Raw genomic sequence first — 23,694 nt, forward strand, 5'->3', positions numbered from 1 at the left:
AACCTGGGAAGCAGAGGTTGCAGTGAGTCGAGATTGTGCCACTGCACTCCAGTCTGGTGACAGAGCGAGACTCCGTCTCAGAAAACCACAACAAAAACAACAACAAAAAGAAAACCAAAAACCTAATTAAAAAGTAAGCAAAAACATGAACAGATACTTTCTTTTTTTTTTTTTTTTATTATACTTTAACTTCTAGGGTACATGTGCATAACGTGCAGGTTTGTTACATATGTATACTTATGCCATGTTGGTGTGCTGCACCCATCAACTCGTCAGCACCCATCAATTCATCATTTATATCATGTATAACTCCCCAGTGCAATCCCTCCCTCCTCCCCCCTCCCCATGATAGGCCCCAGTGTGTGATGTTCCCCTTCCCGAGTCCAAGTGATCTCATTGTTCAGTTCCCACCTATGAGTGAGAACATGCGGTGTTTGGTTTTCTGTTCTTGTGATAGTTTGCTAAGAATGATGGTTTCCAGCTGCATCCATGTCCCTACAAAGGACGCAAACTCATCCTTTTTTATGGCTGCATAGTATTCCATGGTGTATATGTGCCACATTTTCTTATTCCAGTCTGTCACAGATGGACATTTGGGTTGATTCCAAGTCTTTGCTATTGTGAATAGTGCCGCAATAAACATACGTGTGCATGTGTCTGTAGTAGAATAATTTATAATCCTTTGGGTATATACCCAGTAGTGGGATGGCTGGGTCATATGGTACATCTAGTTCTAGATCCTTGAGGAATTGCCATACTGTTTTCCATAATGGTTGAACTAGTTTACAATCCCACCAACAGTGTAAAAGTGTTCCTATTTCTCCACATCCTCTCCAACACCTGTTGTTTCCTGACTTCTTAATGATTGCCATTCTAACTGGTGTGAGATGGTATCTCATTGTGGTTTTGATTTGCATTTCTCTGATGGCGAGTGATGATGAGCATTTTTTCATGTGTCTGTTGGCTGTATGAATATCTTCTTTTGAGAAATGTCTGTTCATATCCTTTCCCCACTTTTTGATGGGGTTGTTTGTTTTTTTCTTGTATATTTGTTTGAGTTCTTTGTAGATTCTGGATATTAGCCCTTTGTCAGATGAGTAGGTTGCAAAAATTTTCTCCCATTCTGTAGGTTGCCTGTTCACTCTGATGGTAGTTTCTTTTGCTGTGCAAAAGCTCTTTAGTTTAATTAGATCCCATTTGTCAATTTTGGCTTTTGCTGCCATTGCTTTTGGTGTTTTAGACACGAAGTCCTTGCCCATGCCTATGTCCTGAATGGTACTACCTAGATTTTCTTCTAGGGTTTTTATGGTATTAGGTCTAACATTTAAGTCTCTAATCCATCTTGAATTAATCTTCGTATAAGGGGTAAGGAAAGGATCCAGTATCAGCTTTCTACTTATGGCTAGCCAATTTTCCCAGCACCATTTATTAAATAGGGAATCCTTTCCCCATTTCTTGTTTCTCTCAGGTTTGTCAAAGATCAGATGGCTGTAGATGTCCGGTATTATTTCTGAGGACTCTGTTCTGTTCCATTGGTCTATAGCTCTGTTTTGGTACCAGTACCATGCTGTTTTGGTTACTGTAGCCTTGTGGTATAGTTTGAAGTCAGGTAGCGTGACGCCTCCAGCTTTGTCCTTTTGACTTAGGATTGTCTTGGCAATGCGGGCTCTTTTTTGGTTCCATATGAACTTTAAAGCCGTTTTTTCCAATTCTGTGAAGAAACTCATTGGTAGCTTGATGGGGATGGCATTGAATCTATAAATAACCTTGGGCAGTATGGCCATTTTCACGATATTGATTCTTCCTATCCATGAGCATGGTATGTTCTTCCATTTGTTTGTGTCCTCTTTGATTTCACTGAGCAGTGGTTTGTAGTTCTCTTTGAAGAGGTCCTTTACATCCCTTGTAAGCTGGATTCCTAGGTATTTGATTCTCTTTGAAGCAATTGTGAATGGAAGTTCATTCCTGATTTTGCTCTCTGCTTGTCTGTTACTGGTGTATAAGAATGCTTGTGATTTTTGCACATTAATTTTGTATCCTGAGACTTTGCTGAAGTTGCTTATCAGCTTAAGGAGATTTTGGGCTGAGACAATGGGGTTCTCTAAATATACAATCATGTCATCTGCAAACAGGGACAATTTGACTTCTTCTTTTCCTAACTGGATACCCTTGATTTCTTTCTCTTGCCTGATTGCCCTAGCCAGAACTTCCAACACTATGTTGAATAGGAGTGGTGAGAGAGGGCATCCCTGTCTTGTGCCAGTTTTCAAAGGGAATTTTTCCAGTTTTTGCCCATTCAGAATGATATTAGCTGTGGGTTTGTCATAAATAGCTCTTATTATTTTGAGGTACGTTCCATCAATACCGAATTTATTGAGCGTTTTTAGCATGAAGGGCTGTTGAATTTTGTCAAAAGCCTTTTCTGCATCTATTGAGATAATCATGTGGTTCTTGTCTTTGGTTCTGTTTATATGCTGGATTACGTTTATTGATTTGCGAATGTTGAACCAGCCTTGCATCCCAGGGATGAAGCCCACTTGATCATGGTGGATAAGCTTTTGGATGTGCTGCTGAATCCAGTTTGCCAGTATTTTATTGAGGATTTTTGCATTGATGTTCATCAGGGATATTGGTCTAAAATTCTCTTTTTTTGTTGTGTCTCTGCCAGGCTTTGGTATCAGGATGATGTTGGCCTCATAAAATGAGTTAGGGAGGATTCCCTCTTTTTCTATTGATTGGAATAGTTTCAGGAGGAATGGTACCAGCTCCTCCTTGTACCTCTGGTAGAATTCAGCTATGAATCCATCTGGTCCTGGACTTTTTTTGGTGGGTAGGCTATTAATTGTTGCCTCAATTTCAGAGCCTGCTATTGGTCTATTCAGGGATTCAACTTCTTCCTGGTTTAGCCTTGGGAGAGTGTAAGTGTCCAGGAAATTATCCATTTCTTCTAGATTTTCTAGTTGATTTGCGTAGAGGCGTTTATAGTATTCTCTGATGGTTGTTTGTATTTCTGCGGGGTCAGTGGTGATATCCCCTTTATCATTTTTTATTGCGTCTAATTGATTCCTCTCTCTTTTCTTCTTTATTAGTCTTGCTAGCAGTCTGTCAATTTTGTTGATCTTTTCAAAAAACCAACTCCTGGATTCATTGATTTTTTGGAGGGTTTTTTGTGTCTCTATCTCCTTCAGTTCTGCTCTGATCTTAGTTATTTCTTGCCTTCTGCTAGCTTTTGAATGTGTTTGCTCTTGCCTCTCTAGTTCTTTTAATTGTGATGTTAGAGTGTCAATTTTAGATCTTTCCTGCTTTCTCTTGTGGGCATTTGGTGCTATAAATTTCCCTCTACACACTGCTTTAAATGTGTCCCAGAGATTCTGGTATGTTGTATCTTTGTTCTCATTGGTTTCAAAGAACATCTTTATTTCCGCTTTCATTTCGTTATGTACCCAGTAGTCATTCAGGAGCAGGTTGTTCAGTTTCCATGTAGTTGAGCGGTTTTGATTGAGTTTCTTAGTCCTGAGTTCTAGTTTGATTGCACTGTGGTCTGAGAGACAGTTTGTTATAATTTCTGTTCTTGTACATTTGCTGAGGAGTGCTTTACTTCCAATTATGTGGTCAATTTTGGAATAAGTGCGATGTGGTGCTGAGAAGAATGTATATTCTGTTGATTTGTGGTGGAGAGTTCTATAGATGTCTATTAGGTCTGCTTGGTGCAGAGATGAGTTCAATTCCTGGATATCCTTGTTAACTTTCTGCCTCGTTGATCTGTCTAATGTTGACAGTGGAGTGTTGAAGTCTCCCATGAATATTGTATGGGAGTCTAAGTCTCTTTGTAAGTCTCTAAGGACTTGCTTTATGAATCTGGGTGCTCCTGTATTGGGTGCATATATATTTAGGATAGTTAGCTCTTCCTGTTGAATTGATCCCTTCACCATTATGTAATGGCCTTCTTTGTCTCTTTTGATCTTTGATGGTTTAAAATCTGTTTTATCAGAGACTAGGATTGCAACCCCTGCTTTTTTTTGTTCTCCATTTGCTTGGTAGATCTTCCTCCATCCCTTTATTTTGAGCCTATGTATGTCTCTGCATGTGAGATGGGTCTCCTGAATACAGCAGACTGATGGGTCTTGACTCTTTATCCAGTTTGCCAGTCTGTGTCTTTTAATTGGAGCATTTAGTCCATTTACATTTAAGGTTAATATTGTTATGTGTGAACTTGATCCTGCCATTATGATATTAACTGGTTATTTTGCTCGTTAGTTGATGCAGTTTCTTCCTAGCCTCCATGGTCTTTACATTTTGGGATGTTTTTGCAATGGCTGGTACCGGTTGTTTCTTTCCATGTTTAGGGCTTCCTTCAGGGTCTCTTGTAAGGCAGGTCTGGTGGTGACAAAATCTCTAAGCATTTGCTTATCTGTAAAGGATTTTATTTCTCCTTCACTTATGAAACTTAGTTTGGCTGGATATGAAATTCTGGGTTGAAAATTCTTTTCTTTCAGAACGTTGAATATTGGTCCCCACTCTCTTCTGGCTTGTAGAGTTTCTGCTGAGAGATCTGCTGTTAGTCTGGTGGGCTTCCCTTTGTGGGTAACCCGACCTTTCTCACTGGCTGCCCTTAAGATTTTTTCCTTCATTTCAACTTTGGTGAATCTGGCAATTATGTGTCTTGGAGTTGCTCTTCTGGAGGAGTATCTTTGTGGCGTTCTCTGTATTTCCTGAATTTGAATGTTGGCCTGCCCTACTAGGTTGGGGAAGTTCTCCTGGATGATATCCTGAAGAGTGTTTTCCAACTTGGTTCCATTTTCCCCCTCACTTTCAGGCACCCCAATCAGACGTAGATTTGGTCTTTTTACATAATCCCATACTTCTTGCAGGCTTTGTTCATTTCTTTTTCTTCTTTTTCTTTTGGTTTCTCTTCTCGCTTCATTTCATTCATTTGATCTTCAATCGCTGATACTCTTTCTTCCAGTTGATCGAGTCGGTTACTGAAGCTTGTGGATTTGTCACGTATTTCTCGTGTCATGGTTTTCATCTCTGTCATTTCGTTTATGATCTTCTCTGCATTAATTAGTCTAGCTGTCAATTCTTCCACTCTTTTTTAAAGATTTTTAGTTTCTTTGCACTGGGTACGTAATTCCTCCTTTAGCTCTGAGAATTTTGATGGACTGAAGCCTTCTTCTCTCATCTCGTCAAAGTCATTCTCTGACCAGCTTTGATCCATTGCTGGCGATGGGCTACGCTCCTTCGCAGGGGGAGATGCGCTCTTATTTTTTGAATTTCCAGCTTTTCTGCCCTGCTTCTTCCCCATCTTTGTGGTTTTATCTGTCTCTGGTCTTTGATGATGGTGACGTACTGATGTGGTTTTGGTATAGGTGTCCTTCCTGTTTGATAGTTTTCCTTCTGACAGTCAGAAGGACTGTCTGTTGGTCTGTTGGAGATTGCTTGAGGTCCACTCCAGACCCTGTTTGCCTGGGTATCAGCAGCAGAGGTTGCCGAAGATAGAATACTGCTGAACAGCGAGTGTACCTGTCTGATTCTTCCTTTGGAAGTTTCCTCTCAGGGGTGTACTCCACCCTGTGAGGTGTGGGGTGTCAGACTGCCCCTAGTGGGGGATGTCTCCCAGCTAGGCTACTCAGGGGTCAGGGACCCACCTGAGCAGGCAGTCTGTCCGTTCTCAGATCTCAACCTCCGCATTGGGAGATCCACGGCTCTCCCCAAAGCTGTCAGACAGAGTCGTTCGCGTCTGCACCGGCCCCCGCTGCTTCCCCTGTTGGTCTTCAGCTGTGCGCTGTCCCCAGAGGTGGAGTCTACAGAGACAGGCAGGCTTCCTTGAGCTGCTGTGAGCTCCACCCAGTTCGAGCTTCCCAGCGGCTTTGTTTACCTACTTAAGCCTCAGCAATGGCAGGCGCCCCTCCCCCAGCCTCGCTGCTGTCTTGGGGATAGATCGCCGCAGACTGCTGTGTTAGCAGTGAGGGAGGCTCCGTGGGCGTGGGACCCTCCCGGCCAGGTGTGGGATATATTCTCCTGGTGTGCCTGTTTGCTTAAAGCGCCGTATTGGGGTGGGAGTTACCCGATTTTCCAGGTGTTGTGTGTCTCAGTTCCCCTGGCTAGGAAAACTGATTCCCTTCCCCCTTGCGCTTCCAGGTGAGGCGATGCCTCGCCCTGCTTCAGCTCTCGCTGGTCAGGCTGCAGCAGCTGACCAGCACCGATTGTCCGGCACTCCCTAGTGAGATGACCCCAGTACCTCAGTTGAAAATGCAGAAATCACTGGTCTTCTGTGTCGCTCGCGCTGGGAGTTGGAGACTGGAGCTGTTCCTATTCGGCCATCTTGCTCCGCCCCCCGAACAGATACTTTCAAAAGAAGACATATATGTGGCTAACAAGCATATGAAAACAAAATTCACATTGTTAATTATTAGAAAAATGCAGAGATACCATCTCATCCAGTCAGAATGCCTATTGTTAAAAAGTCAGTAAGAGATGTTGGCTAGGTTGCAGAGAAAAAGGAATGCTTATAAGTTGTGGGAATCAGGAGGTCAGGGAGACCACTGGGTGGAACAGGAAGATTTTATTTAGGTGGCCACCAGCCCAGCAGATAAACATCCAAAGGCTGAGCCCTGAACAAAGACAGGGCTTGACTTTTATACATGCATCCGGCAGGGGTGAGTCAGGTTTTTGGCGCAAAACCTGTAGGCGGGAAAGCAGTCTTACAGAAGCAGAACAAAGGCAGTTAATCATACTGTGACAGGTTTTACAACAGGCTTTGCAACATGAGCGTACCTTACTTAAACATGTCTTGTGACCTTGCCATGCTACAGAAAGAAAAACAGGAACTTACAAAATCTTTAGAATTGCAGAAATAGTTACAAAAATAGTTGTGAGAGCAGAACAAAGAATAGGGTATGGGGAAAGAATTTCAAAGGGGGAAACTGATAAGGAGAACTTCTTTTTCTCATCACTGCTCCTGGAGCCCATTCTTTCGGGGCCCCTGTCTGGCCTTGCAGATAATGTTATCATAGCTCCAGCAGGACTTTGGAGTGAGTCAGACTGGTCAGGGAAGGACTTGTTTTCCCTTTACTTGTTTTTCCTTTTATATTTCCTGCTTCATTCCCCCCTTTGATACTTTTTATAAGTAAGGTTTAATAGAAAGCATCACTATCTTCATTTAGTTCTTCAAGAGGAAGTACCTCTTTTCTTGGCAGGGGTTGATACTTAGGGCCATTAGTCATGTGGTAGTCTGTCTGTCCACAAGAGCCTCGATGGCTGTTTGAATATTTTTGACAACGAGGGGTAAGAGACAAGGGAGTACAAGGCAGACTCCCAATATGGCTAGAACTACTCATACTAAGGTTTTAAATCCTCCAACGGATGAGAACCAACCTCTGAAGAGGGAATCTGGAGACTATCCTTTCCAAGACTGAACTGGGATGTGGGCTAACTTTTGGATTTTTGCAGTTATTTCTTCGATGACCTTTCCATTGTCATCAATTTCCAGGCAGCAGTTAGTTAGGTTGAACTTTCCGCATACTCCCTCTTCCTGGGCTAGGAGGTAGTCTAAGGCCAGTCTATTTTGATAAACAGCATTTCTCATTTTTGTGGCTTGCTGGGCAAGCAGATTCAAGGCCCCTGCAGTTTCATTGGTAATGATTTCTAGTACTGCCTGCAATCTTATAATACGGTTGAGCATGTAAATTGGGGTGCGGTATCCCCACATTCCATCTTCTGCCCAGGTGGCTGGGCCATAATATTGAATTATTCTTTCAGGAGGCCATTCATTTTCCTTCCAATCTCCCAGAGTTATGCCTCTTTTGCTTTTCCTTTTAGTTTCATCATAGATGGGGTATCCTAAGACTTCTCCCTGTTTTAGAGGGATTAGGAAGAAGGACGGCCTAATTGTCCCCAGTACACAGGCCCCTGACCATTTAGCTGGCAGTTGTCGATATGCCCGTGGCCCACAGATCCAGTAGAGGCCAGAGGGTGCCTGCCAGGTATTTGGAGCTTCAAGTTGGTACCAAGAATGGTTTAAAGATGGGAAACGAGAGAATGGGCTTGGGTGCGGTGATTCAGAATTATTGCTTTTGCCCCTCCATAAAGTCTTTCCTAGTGTCTCATTGTAATATTGTTGTCCTAGGCAAGTTAACTCTCCTACTGGGTCTGTAAAGGCCTTTCCCCAGCGAGCAATACAGAATTTTCCAATAATGGAGGTTTTTAAGAACCAGATGCTCTGACTTGACAGTGCAGGTTCAAGGGAAGAGGCAGTTAGAGTTAAATTATCTTGGGGCATTAGCTCCCTTGCTTCCCATGGCCATTGGTCTCCCATGTTTGTTCCCCCACAGACATAACATGAAGCGACATGCAGGCTGCTGGCTATGTTTTCAGCCAGTTGGGCGAATAAATTTCTGGCCAAGGGAGGGGCCTCAGGCAATTTCTGGTTAACATGCTCATAGAATGACTCGAAAACTCGGAACTGTTGGGTTGAGCGGGTCCGAGTTTTCTTTACTATATATAGATAGACATAGGCTCCTGGGTCAATTTCTTTACCACTGACTCGTGCCCCTAGTGGTGCTTTTAAACCTGTTGTCCATATGGGCTGATCTGGCTCTAAGATGGTAAGATTTACTGAATTGCAAGTGCTTGTTTTACAATCTGGTTCCAATGATATTTTGGTAAGCATAATTGGCCCCAGTGATTGTTGGCTACTGGACCACGTTGTGCAGTCCCAGCAAGTTGTTACTGGGGAATCGGTGGAACAAGCAGGGGGTGCACACCTATTTTTATGGCAGCTACTATAGTACTCCATGGAACTGAAGATTACGGGAAAGAGTGAGCCCATGGATGCTATCCGGCAAACATCAAAGTATAAGGATACAACACTTTTGCTGGAGGGAAAGACCTTGGTTTGGTTTAGAAGATCCCCTTCCTTTGACCCGACATGAATTTCAAACCAGGTCCCAGGTGAAGACTTAGGGTCATAACACACATAAGGCTGGCCCTTTCCTGGGTCACAGACTGAGTAGGTTGTCTGGTTGTGAGTACAAGTTCCTAGGCAGGTCCCAGCACACTCATAATAAGTGTGATACAACAGGGTTTTAGTCATGATGCTCCCCGACCACGTAGTGTGGGTGCAGTGGAGGCATCCCTCCCAGGGTTCTCCTTTTAACATGGATAAGGGGAGTAGCAAGAACAAAGTGATGAGTAGCATGTTCACACCCAGCATGGACAGAAAGGGCTTTTTCCCAGGGGAGAAGGCTGAGCAGTGACAGCTTAATAGCAAAATAATTAGTATTTCAAGGAAAATTAGTGGACTTCAGATTTCTAACCACGTTTACTTCCCTGATGATGACTCAAGCTTCGGCCGTGCGTAGACTAGTCAGCTTCCGGGGTGACTAGAGCAGGGCTGTTGTCTCCTCAAGCTTCAGCCGTGCGTGGACTGGTCAGCTTCCGGAGTGACCAGAGCAGGGCTGCTGTTGTCTCACTGGCGCCTTGGTCCTGTCGTAGAATCAGCTGGGTTGTATGGTCTAGGTCCTGTCGGCTGGTCCACTTGTCTTGGGCTGCTAGTTTCAGCTGACTGGATGGATGGATCCAAGGCACAATTCCTGCAACTTTAACAACAGTGGCAATAGACAAGATTACAGTATGGAGACCATCCCATATGGGTCCCAGAGTGGTTGGGTTTTATTTTTTGACCCAAAGAGAGTCCCCGGGTTTAAAGGGGTATACTGGATCTATCAGGCTATGGGCATTCTTTCCTGGACCCAGCTATGGACACTTTGCATGGGTATCCCCAAAGCCTGCATTTGCCTCCTTAAAGTTAATTCCCCTAGTTCACGGAGATTACCCTTAATTTGACTTATGATTGGGGGTGGCTGGCCAAACAGTATTTCAAAGGGCAAATACCCAGCTTGTTTGGTGGTGGTGCACCTGACTCAAAGGAAGACCATGGGCAGGACTTGATCCCATCTCAGAGGGGTTTCTTGGCAATATTTCTTCAGAAGCTGTTTGAGTGGTCATGCACTCTACTTTTCTTGAGCTCTGAGGCCAGTAGGTTGTGTGTAATTTCCATTTTATTTATTTATTTATTTATTTATTGAGACAGAGTCTTGCTCTGTGGCCTGGGCTGGAGTGTAGTGGCTGGATATCAGCTCACTGCAAGCTCCGCCTCCCGGGTTTACGCCATTCTCCTGCCTCAGCCTCTGGAGTAGCTGGGACTACAGGCGCCCTCCACCTCGCCCGGCTAGTTTTTTGTATTTTTTAGTAGAGACGGGGTTTCACCGTGTTAGCCAGGATGGTCTCGACCTCCTGACCTCGTGATCTGCCCGTCTCCGCCTCCCAAAGTGCTGGGATTACAGGCTTGAGCCACTGAGCCCGGCGTCCATTTTATTTTTAACAGCCATGTTAGTTCCTGAATTATTTCAGCTAGAAATGCCAGTCTGTTGTCTGACCCTAGAGTCAGGGACAGTCCAAATCTGGGGATGTTTCTTAATAGTATTTTAGTCACTTCTCATGAGTTCTTGCTTCTGGTGGGGAAAGCCTCGGCCCATCCTGAAAAGGTATAGACAAGTACTAACATGTACCGATAGCCTCCTGCCTGGGACAACTCGGTAAAGTCCTTGAGCAGGTTTTCACAGGGCATGGTTCCTATTTCCTGAATTCCTGGGGGCCGAGTGGCCCCTTGTCTTGGGTTGTTCTGGGCACAGGTTAAATATTGTTGACAAACAGCTTGGGTGATGGCAGTGAGTCGCGGCACATAGAAATGGCATCCTAGTAGCATTTCTAGTGCCGTTTTTCCCATATGAGTTCCTTGATGGAATTGCTTTACCAATTTGGGGGCCACCATTTTGGGAATGGCCAATCTCCCATTGGAGAATTTCTACCATTCTCCTTCAGTATATTTTCCAGTTTATTGGACAAAACCGGCCTTCTCATTTGGAGAGTAACTTGGGACCTCCTGGAGGGGAGGCTCTGGGAGGAGGGGCGGCTCTGGGAGGAGGGGCATAGCTAAGGCTTCTTTTTTAAAATGAGGTGTAACCACTGCTGCCCATTTTGTCTCGTTTCCCTTTGTTTCCTTTTGCCTCTGACGTGCCTGCCCCCTAGTGTCCCCTGCAGCGCATAGCTGCTACTTTCTCTGGGACCCATACAGCATCTAAGAGCTGTAGAATTCATTCTTTGTATTTTATTTTTTTTGCCCCTGGCAGTTAAGAGTCCTCTTTCTTTATATATAGCTCCATGAACATGCAGTGGGGCAAAAGCATATTTGGAATCCATGTAAACATTGACCTTTTTGTCTTCTGCCAGCTGGAGAGCCCTTGTTAGGGCTACTAGCTCTGCCTTCTGGGCTGATGTTCCAGCAGGCAGAGGCTAAGCCTCCACCACTGAGTCTAAGGTCACCACTGCATACCCAGTCCAGCAGACCCCTTCCAGCTTAAAACTGCTTCCATCTGTGAAGTATTCTATATCTGGGTCCTTAAGGTGCTGGTCTGTAAGGTCTCCTCAACTGGAGAACACCTCGTCCACTGTTGCCACACAGTCATGGAAGATGATTTCCGGTTCAACTGGGAGCAGAGTAGCTGGTTTAAGGGTGTTCACTGTTTTCTAAAGTTATGCGGGAATTTTCGCATAGGAGCCCTTGGTATTGAGTCATCCTTGGGTTTGATAACCAATGCTGCCCTGTCTGATCCATTAAAGTTATAAACGAGTGTAGTACCCGGATGGTCAGTTGTTGCCCCAGGGTCAGTTTGTCAGCTTCTTGTGTCAATAGGGAGGTAGCAGCTAGTGCTTTACAGCAAGGAGGCCACCCTAGTGCCACAGAGTCCAAGTGTTTAGATAAGTATGCCACTGGGTGATGCCATGATTCTGACTTGAGTCAGGACCCCTATAGCCATTCCCTTTAATTCATGGACATACAGAAAGGCTTAGTTGTATCTGGCAGTCGTAAGGCTGGAGCCTGAGTTAGAGCTTCTTTGATTTGTTTGAACACCTTCTCCTGGTCAGTCTTTCAGAGGAGGGGTTCATTTTCACCCTCCTTTGTGGCTTCATATAAGGGCCTAGCCATAAGTGAGAAATTTGGGATCCAGATATGGCAGAACCCTGCTGCCCCTAAGAATTCCCCTATTTGGTGCCAGGTGGTTGGAGCTGGCAGTGCACAAACAGCTTGCTTTCATTCATGGCCAAGCCGGCATTCCCCTTGGCTTACTATGAAGCCTAAATATTTGACCTTTTCATGGCAAATTTGGGCCTTCTTTTTGGATACTCTATACCTGCTTTCCATAAGAGATGGAGGAGGTCCTGGATTCCCAGATAACAGTCCTCTTGGCTTGGGGCTGCCAAAAGAAGGTCGTCAATGTACTGCAACAAGGCGCAGTTGTCATTTGGTGGGATGTATGCCTTGAGGTCTGAGGCCAGTGCTTCCCCAAAGATTGTGGGAGAATTCTTGAACCCCTGTGGGAATCTAGTCCAGGTGAGCTGTCCCCCCATGCCCATGACTGAATCGTCCCATTAAAATGCATAGATGGGCTAACTGGTGCCAGGCAGAGACAGAAGAAGCATCCTTTAAGTCCAGGACTGTAAACCAGGTGGCAGTTGCTGGAATAAGTCCCATTAAAGTATACAGGTTTGGTATTACTGGGTGTATGGTCACCGTGGCTTGGTTTACAGCATGCAAGTCCTGCACCAGTCTATACTCATCAGACCCTGATCCTGGCAACCGTTTTCATATCAGCAAAAGTGGAGCGTTCCAGGGTGACTGGAATTGGATTATGGTCCCATGGTCATAGAGCCACTTTAAATGCTTATAAACACCCCAAATAGCCTCTTGGGAAAGTGGGTACTGACAAACCCGAACTGGAGTTGCTCCCGGTTTCAATTCTACCACTACCAGTGCCTGATCTACAGCCAGCCCAGGTGAGTTGTCTTCAGCCCATACTCCAGGAATTTGATCAATTAGCCTAAATAATAATTTCTCTTCCTCCTGCGTATAAGGCTGCATTGGTGCCTGTACTTCCTTTGTGTACAGTCTCCACTCCTCAGCCTGCGGGATGGTGAGGGTTAACACCATGCCCTTTGCTTGAGTTAGGCTTAAAGTAATATCTCCTTGTGACCCAAAGGTAATCTGTGTGTGCAACTTTTGGAGTAGGTCTCTTCCTAGTAGGGGCACTGGATAATTGGGGAAATATAGGAATTTAGGACCTCTCATCCTCCGATGACACACCTCCTTGGCTGACAAAACAGCCTCTTCTGTGGGACCCCTGTAACCCCAACAATAGTTGTATGATCTTTAGATAATGGCCCTATGGGCTGGGTCACTACCGAGTGTTCAGCCCCGGTGTCTACATAAAGTTCATTAGCTGGCCCCCTACTTCTAATGTGACCATGGGTTCCTGGGGGCCTAAAGAGAAGGAGCCCAGTCTGGCCTAGTCTTCATATTCTCCAGTTCTTGCCAGCCTGGTCAAGTCGGTATCTGACTCCCTTGGGACACGATAGCCCTTGGCTGGCAGTTTTCCAGTTTTATACTCTCTGTCATTTTCTTCATTGCCCTCTGGACATTGACCTTTCCAGTGTCCCCTCTTTTTGCACTGTGCACACTGATCCCTACATACTCTTGGCTGACTTTCAGGTCTCTGCCTGACCTGAACCCTTCCATATCTGCGGCCATGTCTGCACCCTCTCACGATACTATTTTCCCTTTCTGTGAGGGTTGCCACTAGCAGATTGGCCTTTTTCTTAAGTCTCAGATCAGCCTCTCTTTGTCTCCTGGTTACGGTTAACGTACATCTTGATGGCCACTTCTAAAAGCTGAGCGGCATTGATGCCCGTGACAACTCTCTAGCTTTTGCAGCTTTCCCCTGATGTCTCTCTGGGCCTACCCTACAAACGCTGTGTTCACCATGTGCTGGTTCTCAGTAGCCTCAGGGTCAAAAGGGGTGTAAAGCTGGAATGCTTTACAGAGTCTCTCATAAAACTGACTAGGACTTTAATTAGTCTCCTGCAGCACTTCCAAGATTTTCCCCATGTTGACTGCCTTTTTCCCACCTTCCTTTAGCCCTTGCAGGAGAGCCTCCTAGTACCTCTGTAGGTACTATAATTGGGCTGCATCATTTGGGTCCCAGTGTGGGTTGGCCTCTGGGAATTGGCCCTGAGCATATGCCTGGACATTAAGTGTGCCTTCTGGTGCACTGTGTTCCAGCCAGCGGAGGGCTGCCTGGCTCACCCTTTGGCGTTCCTCGGTGTTAAAGAGCATCAGGAGGAGCTGTTTGCAATCTGGCCAAGTTGGATTTTGTGTCTGAAAAATGAACTGCATCAGATCTGTGAGGGCTTGGGGCTTCTCCATGTAGGAGGGAGTATGGTGTTTCCAGTTTAGGAGATCAGTGGTTGAAAAAGGCTGGTAAATAAGTCAGTTGCCCCCCTTGGACCTGCCCCTGTTCATCATAATAGATAAGTCCCCGTGTTTCACGGAGGAGCATCTGCAACACTCTGGCGTGGCCAGATCAAAGGTGGCCTGCTTGATCATCCTGACTTTCCTTCTTGACCTCCTGGGCGGGGACTCAGATTTCTCCCTTTGAGGTGTAGCCTGGGGTGTGTCACTATCTGAGTCTGGCTGCTCAGGGGCTGCCCTTGGTAAAGGGGAATAGATTGGCACATAGGGAGGAGTGGTTTCTATCTCCTCTAGTGGTTCCTGCAAAACTGGTTTTTCTTGTGGCTTTCCTTTTGTCTCTGCAGCTGACGGTGAAGCTGATTTTTCTTTCACTTTAGGCTCGGCTCGAGCTATAAGCATTTTCCAATAAGATGCCAGGCAGGGCTGCAGCCATGCAGGTCGAGTTTGAACTATATTTAGCCATGAGTCAATATAAGGAAATTGGTATGGATGCCTTGGTTGTCCTCCGACCCCAGACACCACCTTAAATACACGGCCAATTGTTTCCCTATCTACAGTTCCTTCAGCCGGCCATCCAACATTGAAAGAGGGCTATTCTATTTCACAGAGAGTTCTCAACCTCTGGGGGGTCAACTTGATCTCATAATCCCCCATATAATCTTTCTTAAAGTTCCTTAACATACATTCTAATGGGGTGGGTTTCGACGACTTCCCTCCCATTTCCTCCCAGTTATGGCATAACACACTCACCCATCCTTTCGCTTCCGACTGATTAGACCGTGTCCCTCGTGGAAGTATTTCAGACACCACTTAGCTTTTATGGAGGGTTTGTATAAGTCCTGAACCCGGACCACCACAATCTATAAATTGTGGGGCACCTCCCTAAGCCATATGCCGTAGCCCCGGAGGATGTTTGCCACAAGTCCTAGTCAGTTCCATACCTCGCTCAGATCGTACAGTCTATGCTAAGAGACCTGCAGCTCCACACACGTCACTCACCACACTGGTTCCTTTTGGAACCGTCTCTTTCACATGCATTCACACACCTCCCCATTTCCAGTTTCCTTTCTTAACCAACTTAGCGAGCCACTCTCACGTCCTGGGTCAATTGGGGTGTAGGTTTCTTCCAACTTTGCAAGCCCCTCTCATGTCCTGAGTCGGATTACTAGATACATCCCAGGAGGTGATCAGGCTCCTCTTCCGTCCTTATGGGATGGGTGCTGCCTTGGGCTCAAACCTTACCGCAGTCCTGTAGTGTGCAGTCCTGGAATCGTCCTGTAGCCCCTTAGGTTCCATTGCACTGTCAGGGAGGGGCTCCAGGTCGTGGGAGAGCTGATCTCCCCTCTGGGTTGAAGGTCTCCCAATGGTGCCTAGGGTCATGGGTCTCCCCCAGCCCGGGGCTCCAGTCCCACAGGCAAAGGAGACAGTAAACCTGTAGTCTCCCCTCCTGGCTGGCTCGCCAAAATGTTGCGGGAATCAGGAGGCTGGAGAGACCACTGGGTGGAACAGGAGGATTTTATTTAGGTGGTCACCGGCCCAGCAGATGAACATCCAAAGGCTGAGCCCTGAACAGAGACAGGTCTTGACTTTTATACATGCAACCAACAGGGGCGGGTCAGGTTTTTGGTGTGAAACCTTTGAGGCAGGAAAGCAGTCTTACAGAAGCAGAGCAAAAGCAGTTAATCATACTGTGACAGGCTTTGCAACATGACCCTATCTTACTTAAACATGTCTTGTGACCTTGCCATGCTACAGAAAGAAAAACAGGAACTTATGAAATATTTTCAAACTTGCAGAAATAGTTACAAAAATAGTTGTGAGAGCAGAACAAAGAATAATGGTATGGGGAAAGAATTTCAAAGGGGGAAACTGATAAGGAGAACTTCTTTTTCTCATCCCTGCTCCTGGAGCCCATTCTTTTGGGGTACCTGTCTGGCCTTGCAGATAATGTTATCATAGCTCCAGCAGGACTTTGGAGTGAGTCAGACTGGTCAGGGAAGGACTTATTTTCCCTTTACTTGTTTTTCCTTTTATATTTCCTGCCTTATATACACTGCCTGTAGTAGTGTAACTTAATTCAACCATTGTGAAAAGAATTGTGGGAATTACAGAATTAAAAATAGAATTACCATTTGACCCAGCCACCTCATAATTGGGTTTATACCCAAAGAAATATAAATTATTCTATCATAAAGACACAAACACAAGCATGTTCACTGCAGCACTACTCACAATAGCAAAGACATGAAATCAGCATGAATACCTATCAATGGTAGACTGGATAAAGAAAGTATGATATGGCACGGTGGCTCATGCCTGTAACCACAGCACTTTCTTTTTTTTTTTGAGATGGAGTCTTGCTCTGTCGCCCAGGCTGGAAGTGCAGTGGCGCCATCTCTGCTCACTGCAAGCTCCACCTCCTGGGTTCATGCCATTCTTCTGCCTCAGCCTCCCGAGTAGCTGGGACTACAGGCGCCAGCCACCACACCCAGCTATTTTTTGGTAATTTTAGTAGAGATGGGGTTTCATTGTGTTAGCCAGGATGTCCTCGATCTCCTGACCTCATGATCCGCCTGCCTCGGCCTCCCAAAGTGCTTGGATTACAGGCATGAGCCATTGCACCTGGCCAATCACAGCACTTTCACAGGCCAAGGTATGTAGATTGCCTAAGGTTATAAGTTTGAAACCAGCCTGGGCAATGTGGCAAAACCACATCTTTACAAAAAGTACAAAAACAAAAATTAGCCAGGCATAATGGTATGTACCTGCAGTCCCAGCAACTTGGGGGGCTGAGGTTGAAGGACTGTTTGTGCCACAGAGATTGAGGCTGCAGTGAGCCAAGATCACATCACTGCACTTCAGCACCCTGTCTCCAAAAATGAATAAAATAAAATATTTAATAAAAACAAAATATAGTACATAAATATAATGAATACTGTGTGGGCATAAAAAAGGATTGTGTCCTTTGCAGAAACATGGAAAGAGTTGGAGACCATTATCCTTAGAAAACTAATGCAGAAACAGAAGACCAAATGCATATTCTCATTTCTAAGTAAGAGCTAAATAAGAACACATGGACACAAAGAGAGAAAAACAGTCACTGAAGCCTAGTTTAGGGTGGAGGGTGAAAGGACAAAAAGGATCAAAGAATACCCATTTGGTGCTATGCTTAGTACCTCAGTGACAAAATAATCTGCATGCCAAACTCCCTGTGACACAATTTCACCTACATAACAAACCTGCATATGTACCCCTGAACCAAAAATAAAAAATTCATGGGTAGGGGATAGCATACTGTACGTGTAAGGACTGGTTTGTGCTACAGATAGTGGCCCAGATGGGATTGTCCTCTGATTTATTTGTGTGTTCATGCAAGCAGATGAGATTACGAACAGGTGGTCCAGAACCCTAGATTGGTAGAGAAAACAGGTTGCTGCGGCAGATTCAGTGCCTGGGAATAGGAATATGTCAGAAGACTTGTAGACACTTTTGTGGGGTTTTGGCAAGAAACACTAGGATGAAAAATGCTGTAGTAAAATTCCTGAGGGTGGTGCCTAGTACTGGGAGGAGTGTGGACACATCAATGTTTAGTGGGTGTATTTGTGAGTGGGTGGAAATCCTGAGGTGGCAGCGGTGGGAAAAGGGGGTCTGTTATAAGAGCTCCTTTCCTTTCCTCTAAGTTTTTAGTCCTCTCTCACAGTGGCAGTAGACCTCAAATCCCAGGACAATGGGCAGTGTGACAGCCTCTGTACAGGACAGCAGAGTCTCTCATTCCCAGACACCCAGAGTTCCATTCCAGGCCAGGTTTCTGAGATGTCTTCTGGCACCAAAATTGTAACGTTTGCTGAACACCAAGCAATTCTTCAAAATCAACACATTGTCTAAAATTGGAATTTTGGCCCCACTCAAGAGTCAGCACAGACCCTGATCCAGGGCTCAATCCCACAACACTGTCCTCACTGCAGATGCCAGTCACAAACCCTATGGGCCTATCTATGCTTTTGAGATACTGCTTAAAAATTCAGGACTCCCATAAATCTCTCAAGGTCAATAATTTTATAGAGCTACTCACAGAACTCAGCAAAACAGTGTAGTTATGTTTACCCATTTATTATATACAAAATACAACCCAGAAAACTCAAGTGGAATAAATGTATAGGACAAAGAAAAGACGGGAAAGATGAAGCACATAGATAATCCTGGCAAACAGTGTTAATAAAATTCTCTATTCTTTGTGTTCTCCAGGAACAGTTTATGGAAAGAAACATCCTTTCACTGTCACTTAGACGGTGCTCTCTTGTCCGATCTATCACATAACTAGACACTGACTCTGCACATTTTCTTCTTTGTTGTATTAAAAAATTAGCAAAATTTGTCTTCAATGGTCAAAATAAAATGCTTTTTTATTTGTTTTTTGAGATGGAGTCTCACTCTGTCACCCAGACTGGAGCATAGTGGCACGATCTTGGGTCACTGCAACCTCTGCCTCTAAGATTCAAGCAATTCTCCTGCCTCAACCTCCAGAGTAGGTGGGATAACAGGCACATGTAACCATGCCTGGCTAATTTTTATATATTTTTTTAGTAGAGACGGGGTTTTGTCATGGTGGCCAGGCTGGTCTCAAACTCCTGACCTCAAGTGATCCACCCACCTTGGCCTCCCAAAGTGCTGGGATTACAGGTGTGAACCACCGCACCCAGCCTAAAATACTTCTTAATCAAACTTTACTTAAGTTTATCTCCTTTCCACAGGCTCCTGAACTTTGAGCTACCCTCAGTCTGAGCCAACATACAACCCCATTTTATGTTCCTCCTAAAAACTTGCTGACTTCATGGTAAAACAATTTCTGATCTAAAATCTGATTTTTTTTCATCCTCCATTTGCTATTCCCCTCTGACCTTCTAATCTTTTTCGCTCCTCTCTAAGAAAGAAAGCCTCTATCTGTTTAAACTTTGCAATCCTTAAAGCTCTTATAGTTGGTACTTCCTTCTGTTGCAACATTCTTTTAGAATTCAATTTTTTCTTTTACATAAACCTAATTTAGCTCTATTTTACAAAGTGTAGAAACTGCCTCCAAACAGCAACAATTTCATCTTCAGTAAGACCCTCCCAATCCCATTCTATCTTAATGTTAACTGCATATGCCTGTGGGTCCCCAGCTTTCCAGGGCTCTGTAGCTTCTCTCAGTATAAAGGCTTCTTCCATGACTGGGGTCAGCAGGCTGGGACATCTGTAGGGAAGGTTTCCTGGAAAGAACGAACTGGGCCTTTAATAACCTCCCTCCCCAGCTGGGGGCAGGGGCTCACACCTGTAATCTTAGAATTTTGGGAGACCAAGGATTACCTGAGGTCAGAAGTTCGAGACCAGCCTGGATAACATGGTGAACCCTCGTCTCTACTAAAAATACAAAAATTAGCTGGGTGTGGTGGCACCTGCCTGTAATCCCAGCTACCTGGGAGGCTGAGGCAAGAGAATTGCTGGAACCGGGAGGTAGAGGCTGCAGTGATCCAAGATCTCACCACTGCACTCCAGCCTGGGCAACAGAACAAGGCTCTGTCAAGAAAAAAAAAAGAAAGAAAGAAAAAGAAAAAGAAAGAAAGAAAGAACCTCCTCCCTTTTTGCAGGCTCAATATTAGCATTAGCTTGGGGTCACTGGGCACAAGCTTTAATTTCCATGTCAGAATTATTCACTTGGTTTTGAAACTGAAAAATTCAGAAAAATTACTCAAACACAGTGTTTATATAAGGGAAGGAAATTTTAAGGTACTTACATTTCATACCTCAATAAGAAATACAAAAGCATTTCTTCCTTTAAGACAACATATTATTTTATTATTTCATCAAAAATCATGTAGTAAACAATTAGTTATATGGGAGCACTTCTAGGAGATACCAAGTTTCATCTCATAAAATTTAGCATTAACATCACATATCAAGATGATAGGGTATAGAACAGAGGTATTCACTGTAACAAATGTATCCTGCAAAAAGAGGAACTGATATTTTCATGAATATATTCATTTTCTATAGCCAAAACGGAAGAGAGATTTTCCCTATTCTTCTCCTTCATAGCACTCTAAAAATTAAGCCTTGGAATTCTGTTGGACGTCACCTAGTCATTAAAGAAACACACCTGGCTGGGCGCTGTAGCTCGCACCTGTAACCCCAGCACTTTGGGAGGCCAAGGCGGAGAGATCGGGCAGATCACCTGAGGTTGGGAGTTCAAGACCAGCCTGACCAACATGGAAAACCCTATCTCCACTAAACATACAAAAAATGAGTTGGTGCATGGTGGCGCATGCCTGTAATCCCAGCTGCTTAGGAGGCTGAGGTAGGAGAATCACTTGAACCCGGAAGGCAGAGGTTTCAGTGAGCTGATATTGAGCCACTGCACTCCAGCCTGGGCAACAAGAGCAAAACTCCATCTCAAAACAAAACAAAACAAAACAAAAACAAAAACGAAAATACACACCTGAGAAAATTTCTAAACTCGGTGTGGGAAAGAAAAAGGTAAATGAGTTTTGTTTTTGTTTTTGAGACAGAGTCTTCCTTAAATGAGTATTCTTAAGAAATGGAATATAGGATTAGATACTGATTTTCTTCTGAGCCCCACCTCTTTTATGCCCTTTGTAAGGACTTATCTTTTAAGTCCTACTAATAAAATGCAAGTTACAGTTAACCCAGGGAGCAGTGGTGCTCATTAAAAAATAGATGTGTCTGACTCATGTGTCAAGGCAGGCCACCCAATCACTTGAGAGATTCTCCCACCCTCATCCTGCTCACTTAAGTGCTCAGTGACCACCCTCTCTGGAGGCACTGCACTAGGCCCCAGTGAGTGCCCCAAGGTGCATTTCACTTTGCAAGTTGTTGCACCATCTCACTGGAGCCAGGTTTGATTTTGTTTTTTGTTTTGTTTTGTTTTGTTTTTGTCTTTTGGGATACTATTTTCTCTTTCAGAATTCTTGGAGAATCCAGGTGGCAGTAATTATTTGTGTTTTTCCCTCAATACCAACATCTGATTGGCTGACCAGCAATGTGTCTCGAGAAATGGAAGCCGGGTTGGTTTGAAGACAATCTTAACTTCTCAAAGGGTTTCCTTTTCAAAGGAAGAGTATCCCAGGAGACTCCTCTCGGCCTCAGGGCATCCACCTGATCCCTTGAGAGGCTATACTCCAACTTCAGGCTGTCCTATGTCTCCCATTCCCAGATACTCGGAGTTTCATTTCAGGCCAGGAGCTGAAATTTACTAGACATTCTAGCATACATAGCCACAGCGGATATCTTGATTTATCCCCAGACAGTACTGAAACCCAGAACCAGGGAAAAAACTGAAGGGTGGCTGAGGACACATTACCTTATAAAGTTTCCAAAGGGAAACCTTGACCCAAAAATATTCTGATAAGGTTTCTGTGCCTAGAGGCAATAAAAGGAAAGGAGGCACAGAACAGTGTTTACAATACAGTGTCAGGGGATTATTCTTTGTTTTCTTCTCTTGGGAAATATTTACAAACAGAAAACAAATCTTCTTAAAAATGCCATCCAATGCTTTGTCAAAAAATGATGAAAATATGGTACTAAAATGTACACTAAAGTGTACATTAAAGGACAAATAGTTGATAATGTGAATTAGGGAGGGGAAATTGGCATTTGGGAATGTCAGACGGAACTAGAAATTTAGTATTTTACTGCAAGCCAGAGTTAGGTTGGAGGAATGGGAAATGGGGAGGAGTCTTGAGACCCTGCTTGAGAAAGAAGTGAAAAATGCAGGGGAAAATCAGTCCCCTGTGGAGTGTGAAAATAATTAAATGGCAGGCAATTAGACTGAGGTGGCTCCAGTCCTAGGGTTGCTACTTTCAAAAAAATTTAACTCGAATGCTTTTTTTCTAAATTATTACATTGGGGGAAAATAAAATTCAGACTTAACCAACTGTAAACTGCCAATTAACCTCTCATTACATGACCAGGAAATTTCCACCTTGATCGTACAAATTAAGAAACTACATAACTCTACCTAACCAATTATTAAATTTGCTTTCCTTTATCATGAACCTTATAAAAGTGTTTTCTTCAAGCCCCTTCCATAAACCACAAACTACAAAACATAGCTTGGTGCTCTCCAATTCTTGAATTACTCTTTAATTAAATTCTTTAATATTTTTGCGGTGACGTCCACAAATTTTAACAGAAAAAAAGGGGGACTGGGAACCCCGCGGACCAAAGCTCTTCCCATTCATGAACTCCGTACCCCGAGTCAGTATTCTCCCCTGACGACCGCCCCGTGGTCCCTGCACAATAATCGGGGAGAGATGCGGCAGTGAGGGCAGAGCTGTCCAGAGAGGACTCCAGGCCAGGGCACAGTCACTCCGCAGGGAGGAGACAGGATGCCCGGGGTCCCTGCTGCCAGCCCAGCCGCCATCCTATGGCTGAAGGGGACTGACGGCCGAGCTGCGGCAAGAAGAACTCTGGGCCGCGGATTTTGGAGCCAAATGCGGGGAGGCCAGAGTCCCGCCACAGCCACTTCCCACCAGTTCCAACCAGCCCCGCCCCCTCTCTCGGGATGTCGGACCCGGCACTCTCACCATTTTTAGGCTTCCAGGGGGTCCTGGGGTCTTAGCTGTGCATCTCCCAATACCTGCAGGTAACGGGGCCACAGAGGCTGGGCCTCTGGGAGCAGAAGACACACAGCAGCGAAGACTAGAATAGAAGCTCCGGCTGCAGCGAGAGACAAAGGCCCCGCCAAACCCGGAAGCCGTCCTGTCTGCTCTTGCTGCCTGCCTGATTGGACCGGTCCCAGCCCAGCGTCCCTGATTGGATAATGCCTAGGGCCCCACCCCCTCAGGCCCTGATTGACAGAAGATGTGCTCAGATGCTGGGCTGAATGTAGAGTGAAACCTAAGCCTTTTCAGGCAGAGCTTCCTCCCTAAGCTGACCCAGGCCCTCCCCAGACGGCATTTGCCCTGTAAGGCAACTCTCTGAAATAAAATGTGAGCCCTATGTGAATTCCAAATTTTCTACTAGTTAAGAATAAAGAAGAAACAGGTGAAATTCATTCTAACCATATAACCCAATATATCGAAAATATTATTTCAGTGTATGAGCAATATGTAATTATTAATGTACTGTACATATTCTTGGAACTAAATCTTTAAATCTAACTCTGTATTTTACCTTTGTAGCACATCGCAGTTCAGACCAGCCATATTCCAAGCATCCTGTAGCCACACATGGCCAGTAGCCACCACATTGAAGTGCAGCTCTGACGTCAGGGGGTTGAAGGGCCTGAACATCCCTTTTCTGCCAAAGGTGAGGCAAGAGCCTCTCCCTAC

General features: G+C 44.8%; 1 protein-coding gene across 2 annotated transcripts; it reads right to left on the reverse strand.

The window, feature by feature from the left end:
* Positions 1-6,528: 6,528 nt before the first annotated feature.
* Positions 6,529-23,111, reverse strand: ERV3-1 (endogenous retrovirus group 3 member 1, envelope). 2 transcript variants are annotated; one of them, XM_030932629.1, is made up of 2 exons: positions 22,948-23,111; positions 6,529-9,599 (listed from the first exon to the last, which is right to left on the reverse strand). In XM_030932629.1, the coding sequence occupies exon 2, from the start codon at positions 9,212-9,214 to the stop codon at positions 7,400-7,402; it is 1,815 nt and encodes a 604-aa protein (XP_030788489.1). In that variant the 5' UTR covers positions 9,215-9,599; positions 22,948-23,111; the 3' UTR covers positions 6,529-7,399. The 2 variants fall into 2 exon arrangements, with proteins under 2 accessions (XP_030788489.1, XP_030788490.1); XM_030932630.1 differs by lacking the exon at positions 22,948-23,111 and adding an exon at positions 15,611-16,537.
* Between the last annotated feature and the right edge of the window lie 583 nt (positions 23,112-23,694).

The sequence above is a fragment of the Rhinopithecus roxellana genome, chromosome 6, assembly GCF_007565055.1.
Source record: "Rhinopithecus roxellana isolate Shanxi Qingling chromosome 6, ASM756505v1, whole genome shotgun sequence".
Lineage (NCBI taxonomy): Eukaryota > Metazoa > Chordata > Mammalia > Primates > Cercopithecidae > Rhinopithecus > Rhinopithecus roxellana.